Below are 15,332 nucleotides of genomic sequence, written 5' to 3' on the forward strand. Positions count from 1 at the left end.
AATGTGCAGGCTACCTTGAGTCAATGGTACAATTCAAGACTGACTTATTTTTATGTCTTTATTGCCATGCAATGAACCCAGTAGAGGATGTCAATGAAAAAATTCAATGCCCTCATCTAAGTGTTGCTGATCTGGAAAAAATATATGAGGGCTTGCTTTGTATGTTGACTGGAAGGCGTAACAGTTTTGTACACTTTTGGGAATTTTGTTGAAAAGAAAAACCTTCACAAGTTGATGATGCTTTGCTTCCTCAGGATAGAAATATACCAAAGAAGTATGAAAGCAACGAAGCCAGCCCACCGCACACTTTCAAAACCCCATAGGAATACTACAAAGCTATTTACATTGAAGTTTGTCAAACTGTGCAATCTTGCATTACTGGACGCTTTGCTTCAACTGGACTCACACAGGTCATTGTAGTTGAACAAGAGTGCTTTATTTTAGTAAACAGAGGTGAAACAAATTTGGAAAAATCAACTGAGTTTTTCAAAAAACGACCTAGACATTGAGAGACTGCGCTTACACTTGAATATGTTAGCCGATATCGCTAATAAAAAAAACAACTGTTCCTAAAAAACATGCGTGATGTAAGAAAGTACATTACACAAGAGCCTGCGGTTTGGGAAATGTTATGTGAAGTAGTGAAGTGCATTAAGCTTCTCCAAGTAGTTCTAGTCACGGCAGCAACGGCAGAACAGTCATTAAGCGCCCTTAGATATCTGAAGTTATATCTCCAATCAACAATGGGACAGAAGCGATTGAACAACTTAGCTGTTCTTCATGCCCACTGAAATGTTTTGGATGAATTGGATATCCCCAACCAGTCATCAACGACTTAATATTCAGTAATCCAGTCAGACGGTCGACATTTGCACCTTCCTAAAGACACTCTAGGCCTAATAATGGCATTTAGAGCAACATTAAAAATCTTTATAAAATAGAGAATTAAATAAATACATAATGTTAAATTTTCAGTTTCTAAATATTAGTACTATTTTAGTACTGCATTACTATATTACTATAGTACTGTATTAGTTATATTCAAATACTTAAATATTTTTAGGGTGTAAGACCCAATTAAAACCCGCTATTTACATACTTTTTGACTGAACGTATTAGGCATACTGTATTAACTTTTTTAACTATATTAAAGCATGTTTTTATTTAATGAACTGTGATCCTTATTCACAATAAGCTTAAATTAGCTATTTCACTTATTAATCAAAGTTCTGTTACTTTGTGACAGCAATATTTTATGTTTTATTCTTTTAATGATATCTTAGGATTTATTTAAATATAATTTCAGTCTTTTCAGAGCTATATATTCACTGCTCTCTAATAGTCTATAAGCATGATTATTACTGTACATTAAATTAGAAAAATACCATGCACGCTTATGATTTGTTTCTTTTTCAAAGCAAAAAATAAGCATGATTATTACTGTAAATTAAATGAGAAAAATACCATGCACGCTTATGATTTGTTTCTTTTTCAAAGCAAAAAAATATGTCAGGCCTCTCGAGTTTCCCAGAGTGTAGAGTTATTGAGAGTCCAGTTATTAGGTTTCTAACGTTGATCATATGACTCTAAAATGTTTAAAATACTTTAAAACTCACTATGTTTCATCTAAAATTTCCTGGGGTAAGACCGCCAGTGTGGGTCCCCCCAATATTTTTTATAAGTCGGCGCCCCTTCCACCAGGTGCTGTTGGAAGAATATTACATTTATTTCACTTACCAAATTATTTTCTGTGCAGGAGCAGAGCATACATTTCAAAGATTCGAAAAACTCCCATTTGCTTTTGCATAAGTCGCCTGCCCTTTGTTCACTTTTTCGTTTCTCTGCTTTATTAATTTTTTGACCATACTTTGTCCACAAGTTACTGAATTTTTTTACGTATTTCAGTCTCTGTAGTTTCAAATGTTGCTGCAATATTTTCAAACAACATCCTGTTTTTAAGCCTATTTTTGCAACACATGTTCTGTGTGTTCCACAACATTGGAGAGCAGTCTGAATTAACAATTGCGTTTTTTCACTGGTCCAAGCGACTGTCTTTGGACTGGCTGTGTACTGATACTGTTGTGAGTAAAATAAGTTACTTTGATAATTTAGAGCTTAAGGTAAACATATTATGGTGTGTATATGTAGATTAGTAATTGTTCTCTTGAGGAACTAAAGACACGATCTATTGAAAGAACAGGGGCATATTGTGTTTCGTTACTAACTCGTGCACAATGGCCCCGACCAGTTCGGAAAATTTGAATACTATTTAGGAAATAAGTGAGGAAGCGTGGAATAAACCATGTTCCTGTAACAAAACAACAAGAAAAGGCGTGAGTTGTGCAAAGTGTAAGAGGAAATTCCATTACTCGTGTGTAAATGCAACGAATAGAGTGAAAAGCTGGAAATGTAGTGATTGTTTTCATACTGAATGTGACGATATGGACGAAATCAAAACAGACATGTTAAAAACGTGTGTGCGAAAAGTTAAATAATGAACTCAGAATAGTAAGAAACAAACTTAAGTATTCAGAAACAAGTATATGTGTACTAACAAACGAACTACAGAAGCGAGAATCAGACAAAGAAAGAAATGCATAAAAACTACAGATTTGAGGCATCAAACATAAAACACAATTCACAACACAGCATGCATACCACAACAAAGAACGCAGTTCAAAAAGGAAAGCAATCTATGGGTGAAGCAATGAAAATGCAAACCTTTGCACCTGAGAGTGAGTCAGTGAGTAGAAGACCCAAAATATTCGTTGCCTCTGATAGCCATGGTAGAGACTGTGCAAGAAATATTTTAAACTTAGCTTCAAAGAAATATAATGTTGAAGGGAAGGTAATACCAATGGCCCCTACTAATGTAATATTAAAAAAATGCAATGACTTGCATAAGCTGACAAATGAAGATTTTGCAGTTATTTGGGCAGGGGCTAATGACTTACCAAAGAATTAAGCCAACTTGGCATTTCGTTCATTACATAAAGCCTTGTCAGCATTACAAAATACAAATGTTATTGTAGTTGGTGTACCAAACAGACATGACCTGCCTGAATGTTCTTGTGTAAACCAAGAAGTTCAATCTACAAACAGAAAACTAAAAAAAAAAATAGTGTAAGGCTTCCATAACACTTGTTTTGTTAATACTCCTACTAACAAGGAGCTATATACAGCACATGGACAGCACCTAAATGCAACTGGTAAAGAACTAATTGCCACAAGGATTTATGAATCAGTGGAAACAAACAGGGAAGTGTACAAAACAGCAACAGAACTTAAATGGAAGGATACTGCAGTCTCAGATAAAGAATCAGTGAGAATTGTTGCTGACAATTCCAGCACAAATAACAAAAAAAAAAGGTTCAAATGGCTCTGAGCACTATGGGACTTAATATCTGAGGTCATCAGTCCCCCTAGAACTTAGAACTAATTAAACCTAACTAACCTAAGGACATCACATACATCCATGCCTGAGGCAGGATTCGAACCTGCGACCGTAGCGATCATGCGGTTCCAGACTGAAGCGCCTAGAACCGCACAGCCACACCGGCCGGCAAATAAGAGCAGAATCCTTAAAAGTGAGAGGACAGTTACTCTAGAAATAAATATACCCAAGAGATCAGTGCAAAAGTTAGAAGAAGCAGCAAATGATGTGGCAGGAAAGAAGACACCATATAAGAAGAGAGAACTACTTGCAAAAGGAAGAATAGCAACTCAAGCTCAAGGAATGAGAATATCAACAGGTGGAATACAGCAGTCGACCCAAAGAAGGAAACCACAACCAAGGGACCAGGATTTTTGGTGGGATCAGCGGTCGTTTCACAGAAGAAAGCAGTTAACAAAGTGAGTCATCAAGTGGATGAACAGGTATGTGACTATCATAACAAAGATGATCACAGTGCATCAAGATTAAAGACATTAACTGAACCAACATCTTCAAATATAGGGTCAAACTGCTCTCAGAGGAATACAGACAAAGACAAACTACTTACTTTTCTACAAGCTAACATATTTTGTATTAGAAATATGATTTTAGAATTAGAACATTTATGTAACACTGAGCATGTAGATGTTGTATGTGTATCTGAGCACTGGTTAACCCAAGAACAAGTAAATATGTTTGCTCCCCAAGGGTATGTTGTGGGAGACATGATATGGAAAAAAAAAACAGAAAGAATGGTGGTGCTGGAATTTTTGTCAAAGAAGGAATAAAGTTTTCCAGAATTTATGTATCTATGTACTCCTCAAAACTAGATGGGGAGTTCAGTTGAGTAACACTAATGAATGAAAATACTGTGGTAGTTAGTCTATATAGGTCGCCAGATGGTCATGTAAATTTGTTTACTGAAAAATGTGATTTAATAGTTAAAATGATATTGAAGAGTAAAACAAGAATTGCTATATGTGGTGATTTCAACATAGAAATGGTAAACATACAGAGGCCAGTTGCTAGGACAATTTTGAATGTGCTAAGATCATTAGACCTCTACTGCACAAATAATGGTGCCACAAATAAGGATGCTTGCATAGACAATATTGTTGTGAATTTCCATAGGGAAGATTTTACATTCAGACTTGTGGGAAGTGGACTTGCAGATCATAAGCCACTACTGCTTACACTCTGTAAGAAGCAGCCAGTTAAAACTGAAGAACCTAAAGTAGTAATGGTATGATAACAAAAGGAAGAATACGTAAGTATGTTTGTTGATAGATTAGGAAGTGCAGGGGGGACTGTACATAATTGTCAATCTGAAAAAAGGGAAGCTGAAATTACCTTTCATAACTTTTTTAAAAAGTACACAGCTTTATGGCATCCTTGCTCACCAGTAAAAAAATTACATATCCAAGTTAATTGAAAAAGAAAAGTCTGAACTGGTTTACAGAAGAGCTAGCAGAAATTAGAGGAAACATGCATTTCCTATACCAGATGCATAAGCAAGCAACTAAGCAAGGAGAAGAACAGCGTGAACATTTATAGGTTATATCTGAAATGCAAAAAATACTACAAAGCTAAACTTCTTCTGGAAAAAAAAGCAAGTAATGGAAAACTATATAGAAAGGGTTCCCAATAAATTCAAGGCAGCACGGCAAATAATAGAACGAGAATACACCAAAACGCACAGAAACAGCTTTGCTTGAACCTGAGGAATTAAATCAGTACTTTTTTAAACGCAGTTAAAGAAATAAGTAACAGTATTAAAGTAACAAATTCATCTCCAATGGACCTTGTTGGAACATCACTGCCTGTTAACCTGGTATTTCAATGGAGGGCTGTCACACCTGCTGATGTTACAAAAGCTGTATCCAAATTTTCAGGTTCTAAAAGTATGGACTGTTATTGGTTATCAAATAACATAATTAAAAAGACAATACACTCAATTGCCAAACCATTAGCTTTTATTTTTAATAAATGTGTAGAATTTTGAGTTTTTCCAGATGCATTTAAGGTATCAAAAGTTGTCCCAGTTTTTAAAAAAGGGGACAGACACCTTTCCCAAAGCTACAGACCAGTCTCCATTGTTCCAATATTCTCAAAGATATTTGAGGCACTGATGCACACACAAATAAGCAGCTTCTTTGAAAAACACAATATCCTTTGTAGCAATCAGTTGGTTTTCGCAAAGGGACAAACCCAACAGGGGTCATCTTGGAAATCATTAGTCAAACCTTAACAGCTTTTGAAAACAATAACATGGTATCACTGGTATTTTGTGACCTAAGCAAAGCTTTCCATTGCATTCCTGTTGACGTACTACTGGGGAAACTAGAGTTTTATGGGGTGAGAGGGAGCACTTTAGCTGTGATAAATTCTTATTTAAGTAACCGAAAACAATTCGTTTCAGTCAGAAGTGGAAATTCTTGCATAATGGAAATCAGCACAGGTGTACCACAAGTATCTATCATTGGACCCTTCTTCTTCGTTGTGGCTCTTAATGATTTACTTAAAAACATAGTCCACCCTGTCATGTGTTATGCTGATGATACAACACTATTTACCACACATCAGAACATTTCAGATCTGAATAAGCTAACAAAAGAAACATTTGATAAGGCTCTGGACTGGTTTGCAGCCAATAAGCTCCTGTCCAATCCTGATAAAACCCAACAACATTTAATGGGAACATCAAATGAAGTAGGCAATAAGTCGGTAAAACTCTTAGGTATTCACTTTTGGCTATTCGAGTCACATATTTCATATGGTCTGATTATATGGGGGCACTCCTCACACATCAAGAACATCTCGAAATTACAAAAAAGTCTTACGCATAATATGTAAAACAAATACTAACAAAGAGATAGAGGGGCTGGCCAGTACTTACCTCAGCTCAGTACAGCCGATAGATACACATAAAACAGAACTGAAAATTTACATTCCTATCTTTCGGAACTTTATTCCTTCATCAGGGAGGAGAGAGGGGAAAAAAGGGGAAGAAGGGAAAGTGGATTCAGTTACTCACAACCCAGGTTATGAAGCAACAGGGAAAGGCAAACAGGGAGGGTAGCAAGGATCACAGAGGTCGTAGGGAGCACTGTTGTACCCATTTTTCCAGACTCGGAATACTCACAATTATAAATTTATACATCTGTGTGTCTGTACTCTATATTCAAATTATATTTCAGAATTTATTGCCAGAGGGGAAATACATGAACACAACACCAGGGCTAAAAGTAATTTAGACATACTGCGCCAAAGATAAGCAAGAACAGAAATTCACACAAAGTAAACACATTCAAAATGTTCAATAAACTGCCAATTCATGTTCACTCTATGGATATAATTTTTTTAAATGAAGTGGTACAGCTGGCTGTCAGATAATACATTCTATGACATTAAAGAATTCTTCGAGATGCCTGAGGAGGATATTAACATTTAAAAGTTGTCTGTAGTTAAACATATTATAGTGTGCTGTGGTTAATTGTGTGTAATTACATAGTGTATACAATAAACAATGCAATACTATATTATATTCGATTAGATTATAGTATAGCTTATTGCATTAATTTTTAGAAGCTATCCTGGTGTAATTTGATGCACTGTCATGCTTGAAATGTATTCTATAATGTACTGACACTTGTTTATTTTATTACTTTGTATGTACTAGTACATCCTGTATGACGAAGCCAATATCATTGTAAAATGATCTATGGTGAATAAAATTCTTGATTCTTGATTACGACACTGACATTTCATATTGTATATACAATACTTCTGCAAGTTTACAAAAACTGTCAAGTTCAGATTCTAATTGCAGCAAGCTGTAACGAAGCGTTTACATTAACTTGCCATGCACTTCTGGAAGTTGACAAAACTTGTGGGAACTTGCAGAAGTCAACTTGTAGATGGTATTTCCATTCCCAAAGGACTAGCAAAAGAGCTTCTGCAAGAGACTTGCTCAAGTTCACTTGATAGTGGACATGGACCTTAATAGCATAGCCTACTGTACACAAGGCGGATTCATGAGAAGCGGCAAAGTTGTGAAGACAGCCTACTAAACTGAAGCAGTTCTGTGTTATGAGACAGAGAAATTGTGAATGTTTGATTTTCGTTTGCTGGGAGATCTTCTGCAGTTGTTAAACTTTTCTCTTGACGTCCAAACATTGCTGGTCTGTCTATAAAGGTGAGTTTTCTAACTGATACGTGCTTATAGAAACTAAATTTAAATTTAAAAGTCACGTAAAAGAGTGAAGTCACCTAGTAAACATGGCTGTAAAGAGCAGAGTGCTATGTGCAGTGATTTTTTTAGATGCCAAACAAGTGTTGTCACAGAAGCTCGAGAAACGTTTAGACATGGCGCAATACCAAGAATTTTCACCACTCTACCTCATTATTTAAGCAAACCACCTAAATCTGACTGTGGGAAAGACCCAAATGAAGGAAGACTGAAATGAGATGAAGATCTTTATGGGAGGCAAGGAGAGTGTGTTGTGGAATTTGTGTTTAAAAGTCTTATGTACTTGTGTGAAAATGTAGAGGGCGTTGTGCAAAGTGACATGTGGCACCATCTGGTAATTAGGGATTCAATATGTTTCTGTAAGTTATCAGTGGAAGGCATTCAAAAAATTCTAGTTATTATAAAGACTGAAGGTTGTACACTACGTAATCAAAAGTGTCCGGACACTGTGCTGAAAATGACTTACAGGTTCGTAGCGTACTCCATCGGCAGTGCTGGTATTCAATATGGTGTTGGCCCACCCGTAGCCTTAATGACAGCTTCCACTGTCGCAGGCATACATTCAGTCAGTTGCTGGAAGGTTTCTTGGGGAATGACAGCCCATTTTTCTTGGAGTGCTGCAGTGAGCAGAGGTATCGATGTCGGTCGGTGAGGCCTGGCACGAAGTTGGCTTTCCAAAACATCCCTAATGTGTTCTACAGGATTCAGGTCAGGACTCTGTGCAGGCCAGTCCATTACAGGGATGTTATTGTTGTGTAACCACTTTGCCACAGACCGTGCATTACGAACAAGTTCTCGATCGTGTTGAGATATGCAATCACCATCCCCGAATTGCTCTTCAAAAGTGGGAAGCGAGAAGGTGCCTAAAACATCAATGTAGGTCTGTGCTGTGACAGTGCCACACAAAACAACAAGGGGTGCAACCCCCTCCATGAAAAACACGACCACACCATAACACCATTGCCTCCGAATTTTGCTGTTGGCACTACACATGCTGACAGATGACTTTCACCAGGCACTCGCCAAACCCACACCCTGCCATCAGATTGCCACATTGTGTACCGCGATTCGTTACCCCACACGATGTTTTTCCGCTGGTCAGTCATCCAATGTTTACACTCCTTACACCAAGCGAGGCATCGTTTGGCATTACCAGCATGATGCGTGGCTTATGAGCAGCCGCTCGACCATGAAATCGAAGTTTTCTCACCTTCTGCCTAACTGTCATAGTAGTTGCAGTGGATCCTGATGCAGTTTGGAATTCCTGTGTGATGGTCTGGATAGATGTCTGCCTATTACATATTACGACCCTCTTCAACTGACGGCAGTCTCTGTCGGTCAACAGATGGGGTCAGCCTGTACACTTTTGTGCAGTACGTGTCCCTTCACGTTTCCACTTCACTATCACTTCGGAAACAGTGGACCTAGGGATGTTTAGGAGAGTGGAAATCTCGGGTACAGACGTATGACACAAGTGACACTCAATCACCTGACCATGTTCAAAGTCTGTGAGTTCCCCGGAGAGCCCCATTCTGCTCTCTCACGATGTCTAATGAATACTGAGGTTGCTGACATGGAGTACCTGGCAGTAGGTGGCAGCATAATGCACCTAATACGAAAAACTCATGTTTTTGGGGGTGTCTGGATACGTTTGGTCACATAGTGTATGTGGGCTCAAGTACGTGTTAACTATAATATTGTTAAGTGCCCAGGGTGCCTCTAAATTAGAAAGTAACTCGATGGTCACAGCTACAGAACATTCTGCAGAGGTATGTAACCATTGAAACATATAATAAGCCTGCTTTTGTTTATGTTTGTGGGTATGCAGCACAAAAGGCTGCACAAAAAAGGTCCAATGAAACTTGTCGCAGTTCCTAAGTCAAGTTAAAGTTCTAGTCATTATTTTGACATTCTGAATTAGGTTGACTTAACTTTGGCATCCTAAACTGTTATAAAATTATGTCATTTAGCCTAGAGTATTTTTATGTACTAATATCAGAGTACTATGACCATTGCTTGATGGAGAAATACATCTATTGTAGAGGTAGGTGAAAATTCAGATTTGGCACAACTTGGAAATATGGAAAGATCTTGATCACACAGTTCTTTATTAAGCTATACATGTTTCAAAATATCATCATCAGGCAGAAGCTCTGGTACAAAGAAATTAACTATAGCAAGTATATACATAAGTATGCATATTAGTGATCAATACACATAATTTTCAGTTTTTACAATTAATATCATACTTACATTTAAAACACACTTTAGTAAAAGGCTCGTGAAAGTGAGCACATAGACTGAATATAATACAGATCTCATCTCATGCAGGCATATTTGACAGTGCCATTATCTATTCGAAGAGAACAACCAGTGCCAAACTGACTGTAGCAAATAAGCCATCTGACAAGTAAATGAAGGCCTCTGCTGCTATTGCAGTCACCTGCCGTCTGTGAGTGGTTACTGCACGTTGATGTCAAACAGAAGCAGTGGTCACATTAATGTGTCTGGAATGTGTGGAAGTACCACTCCACGCCAATCGCTTATGTGCACAATCGATAACAGTGGCTGGCTGTGGCTCATAGTGTGCGAGCTGGCAGTGGTTGTACGTCGCAGTACACCATGTGAATCATATAGCTGCGATGTATACAACTTTCTCCCATGCTGGGGTTGCATCAGCCTCCCTCACATAGATGGTGTTGTGGGCTCTCGATTATATCTTACGTCTACTAGCTGGTGATATGTTCAACTGCTGACTGAAGTTAAGGTTTATCGTCTTGAAATGTGGTGAACACATAGGCTATTGACCACTACTCTCATAAAAAAATATCGCAATTTTCCGTCCTATGTATTTATCACAGTTTTTATGGTTATGACTCGACTTGTAAATAAGTATAAGCATGTTTTATTCTGTGTATTACTGACTGCATGTACGAACGAAGGGTTCGTGGCAGAACTGTGGGTTTTCTATGAACAGTGCAGCTCATTACTTGTTTTAATAGCTGTCAGTCATCAGGCACATTCATTTTTCGTGGTGATTTTTCAAGCATTGTGCCTAACCTAATACTGCACAAGCTCTGCTCACAGGATCAGTGTGCATCACCCTCTGGCGTTTAAATTCCCCCTGAAGATCCCTCACACTGTGTGAGACACAGTATGTGTGTGATGCTTCTGTGGATGGAACCGTGACCCGTGAACACTGGCGTGACAACAGGGCGTGTGCGACTCAGTGCCTTTGGCGCAATCTGGCCCTGCACACCTCAGTGTGAACATGGCTGGCTGATGGTGGTATGACTCCCAGTTGATGTTGCGCCACTATGAGGCGGTAGTGGCGTGCTGACTGGAATGAAACTTAAGGCAATTCAGCCCCAAATTTAATTTTTTAAACTATGATATCAGAGGGTTGGATATGGGGGAACTGTTTAAACTTTGGACATTAGTACTTTAACTTGATGCAGGTGGTGAGTAGCTGCCCATTTTGAACCTAGGGTGGCAATTGTTTAAACTGTGATGCCACAACACGGGGACTACTTAACTTAGGACAGGCAGTGTGAAATTCCACACTTACAACAAGTGACCTTATTGCTATAAATAACTCTACACATCTTTACTGGACTGGCCTTTTTCTAGCAGGTAAGCTACTTCCCTTTGTCCTAGCATCTCGGTTTCTGACATTGTAGAGCTGTGCCAGTATTCCAGGTCAGTCAACTTGGATTCATACTTAGCACAAGTGACCTACTACACCAGCATAACAATGCGCCATCTTTGATTTTTGAATTTTCCACAAATTTGTATGTAGCACAAGAGCCCTACTACCACAGTGACATCATAGGAGTGGGAGAAACTCAGTAACACAGTTAGGCTATTTCTTAACTTCTCGCCTGTTTGTGAATTTCCTCCTCGAATTTTCGAATTTCCCAGCAAAGCTCGAATTTTTTGCCATTTTATACATAGGGCAATCGACCTTTGTCGGAAATTCAGTATCAGTGCTTGCTATCATTGATGATGTCATCAGAAATCTGATGACAATGCACTCTGTGTTGGAACACCCTCAACAGAAGCTTTTGCGACAATTGCCATAAGAATGTTTAGTTCGCTGCCCTTGGAAGGTTAGATCTTACTGCTGGAGAAGTTAAAGAAAAAATTGTAAGAGACCTAAAACTACACCTGTTATACTCAGTACAGGAAATTTTGGGCTTTGAAGACAGTTAATGGATCTACTGACATTTCTCTATACTTATCTAATTTGTTTATGAAATATATGTTGACAAAAAATTTAGTCTATGACAAAATGTTTAACTTGTTCAAACTAGCTGCACTGTCGCATGTTATTTGTGTTTGAATTTATTAATATTGTAAATTTGGTGCAATCTGTCCAGCCATGACTGGTGAATGATGCAGACCTATTGATAAAGAGTAATGGTAATAATGTACCAATCTCTCCATGACATTGCCAGAAGTTTCAATCTCTGAGGTAAAAAATGGAAATGAGCGTATGGCATCGTTGGCCAGGAGGCCCCGTTCAGGGAAGGTTCAAAATGGTTCAAATGGCTCTGAGCACTAGGAGACGTAACATCTGAGGTCATCAGTCCCCTAGAACTTAGAACTACTTAAACCTAACTAACCTATGGACATCACACACATCCATGCCCGAGGTAGGATTCGAACCTGCGACCGTAGCGGTCGCGCGGTTCCAGACTGAAGCGCCTAGAACCGCTCGGCCACACCGGCCTGCATTCGGGGAAAGTTCGACCGCCCATTGGAAGTCTTATTTCATTTGACGCCACTCTGGGCCACTTGCACGCCGGTGATGAGGATGAAATGATGGTGAGGACAACACAACACCCAGTCCACAAGCGGAGAAAATCTCCAACCCGGGCGGGAATCGAACCTGGGCCCACTTGCATGGGAGGCAAGCACTTAACCACCCAGCTAAAAGGCGGACAATCTCTGAGGTATCAGTGGAAGACAAGCTGTCACTTATTTGGACGTTTCCATGAAGACATTGATCATCATACTCTATTGACATTTTACGTCTTGAAGAGTATCCCACAAAACTAAGTGGATATTTTACATCAAAAGATAGCTTTTACAGGTGGTCGCGATTCTAATGGATGAATTACGAAATCTCTAGGTATTAGATACAGAAAATCTAATGATGGAAGCATATTCTGATGGAGAGATTCTATATTGTAGCAGCTAGGACAACGTTTCTGAGAAAAAGGCACAGCATGGCAGGATTCGAAAGGCAATGGTGTCATCAAAGTGCTGAATGGCAAAAGAAATACACTTATTGGGCCGTAAGAATAAAGTGAAGCAAATGCTTTTCCTCCGAATTTCGAAGCTAAAGCTTCGGAATTTATGAATAAAATGTGAAGCAAGAGCTCTTGCTTGTGGGAACGAAAAGAAGAGTGAAAGCTTTTGCTTTCTCCTTGAGCTCTTGCTTCGGTATTAGATGAACTGTAAGAATAAAGAGAACCTCTGACTTCATTCTGGAAGCAATTACTTGTAAAACTTGAAGGCTGGTCAGTAGCAGGCTCACGTTTACAGAGTGCAGATATGGCTCAAATAGCAGCACGTTTACGCCGCGAAAAATGCTACAGACCACGTCGATGTCCACCTGGAGAGCATTATGAAACTCTGTATCGTTTCAACTAAGAAAATGTAAAGTGGATTGCAAAGCATTTTCTGACAGAGACAGGGGAAAGAAGAGGTGGAGCACTATCGTTGGAACAGAAGATGAAGATTTTCCCTCGGTATGTAGCTGATCCAGGATTGCAGTCTGGAATAGCAGAAGAAATGGGAATTCATCAAACTACAGTGAGTAAAACACTAAGTAGAGTTTCTAAAAAGATAATGGAAAAAGCTGATTTGTGGATCAAGTTTCCGTCATCAACACATGATATTACTGTGGCTAAAAATGAGTGGCTACAAAAATGTAAATTTCCAAGTGCTATTGGTGTAATTGGCTGTACACATGTGCGAATTCCAAAACCTGTTCAATTTGGCGACGAATATATCAACAGAAAGGGTTTTGTTAGTATATATGTGCAGGCTACATGCAATGTGAATGAACAGTTCACTAGAGTCGAGGCTAGCTGGCCCGGGTCAGTACATGACAATCGAATATGGAGAAATTCAAGTGTCTGGAAAGTGCTGAGTGAATGTAAGAACACTGTTCTTTTGGGTGATGAAGGGTATGGCCTAGAGCCCTGGCTGGTGACCCCCTTTCGGAATGTAACTGAGGACAGTCACAAGTCATTCAATAACCTTTTGAAAAAAGAAAGAGTTGTGATAGAGCGTTACTTTGGTCAGGTGAAGAGGCCGTTTCGTGTTTCGCAGTATATGTGTAGAATTAACTTACCAAATGATCCAACAATAGTAGCTTGCTGCTTTATACTGCATAATATTGCAAAACATCTACAAGATGAAGATTTTGAAGACATGGCTCAGGATTTACATGAAGATGGTGATAATTAGGAGGAGGAGCCTTTAACTTGTAATGGTACTTGAATTACGTAACCATTACAGCTCACCTCAACCACTCGATACCAGCAATATTCTACTGTGTTTCTGCAAAATAGTTAACATATTTCTGTGACAACATTCAGATTTGATTTCATTAATATAGAGGTACCTCGATACATCGATATGTATATACTGCAATGATACTATTCTTATGTGTATTCTTTCTTTTGTCACTATGAGCTTTGACGTACTTGCAACTATGATTTTTGGGCGCGTAAGCGGTTATTAGGGTGTCAAGCTTTGGCCGTCATGTTAAAAAGATGCAAATTGTAGTCAGTTTGTGAAATGTGAACTTGAACAGTGAGGAAGATATTTTGAAGTATGTTTTATACTGTGAAGTGATGTTTTGAAACGAGTTACATGATATTGCAACAAAAGTAATAAAAAAGAAGTGTAACTTAAATTCTGAGTGCTGATTACTTTTTTACATCACCATTGTCCTAACTTGCAAAAGTTTAATCTTCAAGAGTGGTTTATGAAACACATCTATAAAACTTTTGAATATTGCAGAATAACACCTAGGCCTCTTTGCATCCGAGCTTTGAATCATCACTACCTAGATTTTCGACGATTGAGCCATGAGTTCACAACGAGACCAGCGTGGGAAACACGAAAAGATGAGTGCCTAGTTTATCCATTATTTCAAGAAATGACTTTATTAACTGTGCTCTAATGACACCTGCCACATAATATAACTTTGTTGTTGCCCGAAAATGCAATATTTAGCAGCGTGAGCAACACTACAATCATAATTAATTTTTGACCTTTGTTGTGTGGTAGTGTTGTTAGAAACTGAAGCGGATATTCTTCGGAGAGGACGTCAAAGAAGACAAGAAGTTGCAGCTCTAATACAAAATGCAGGATTTTTAATTCTTTATTTATGAAAAGGTACAAAACTACTGATCGTCTACAACAAAAGGAATATCACACTCTACAGAACGGTATATACATTAAAACTATTTTCATTTTCCTCCTGTTGCAAACTGTTTACATTATTCATCTTTATATTAAGAAAGTTCATTAACATAGCTTATTTTCCCATTTGCAGTTGAGTGAGTTTCAGTTGCTTCAGCAGCACCAGCCTATGTAATTATGTGGTACCGAGCAACTTCGTCTCGTCTG

General features: G+C 38.5%; 1 protein-coding gene across 1 annotated transcript; it reads left to right on the top strand.

Moving 5' to 3' along the window:
* Positions 1–13,421: 13,421 nt before the first annotated feature.
* Positions 13,422–14,162, top strand: LOC124722517 (putative nuclease HARBI1). Its single transcript, XM_047247669.1, has one exon. It carries the CDS (start codon positions 13,422–13,424, stop codon positions 14,160–14,162), a length of 741 nt encoding a protein of 246 aa, XP_047103625.1.
* The last annotated feature ends 1,170 nt before the right edge of the window (positions 14,163–15,332 follow it).

The sequence above is a fragment of the Schistocerca piceifrons genome, chromosome X, assembly GCF_021461385.2.
Source record: "Schistocerca piceifrons isolate TAMUIC-IGC-003096 chromosome X, iqSchPice1.1, whole genome shotgun sequence".
NCBI lineage: Eukaryota > Metazoa > Arthropoda > Insecta > Orthoptera > Acrididae > Schistocerca > Schistocerca piceifrons.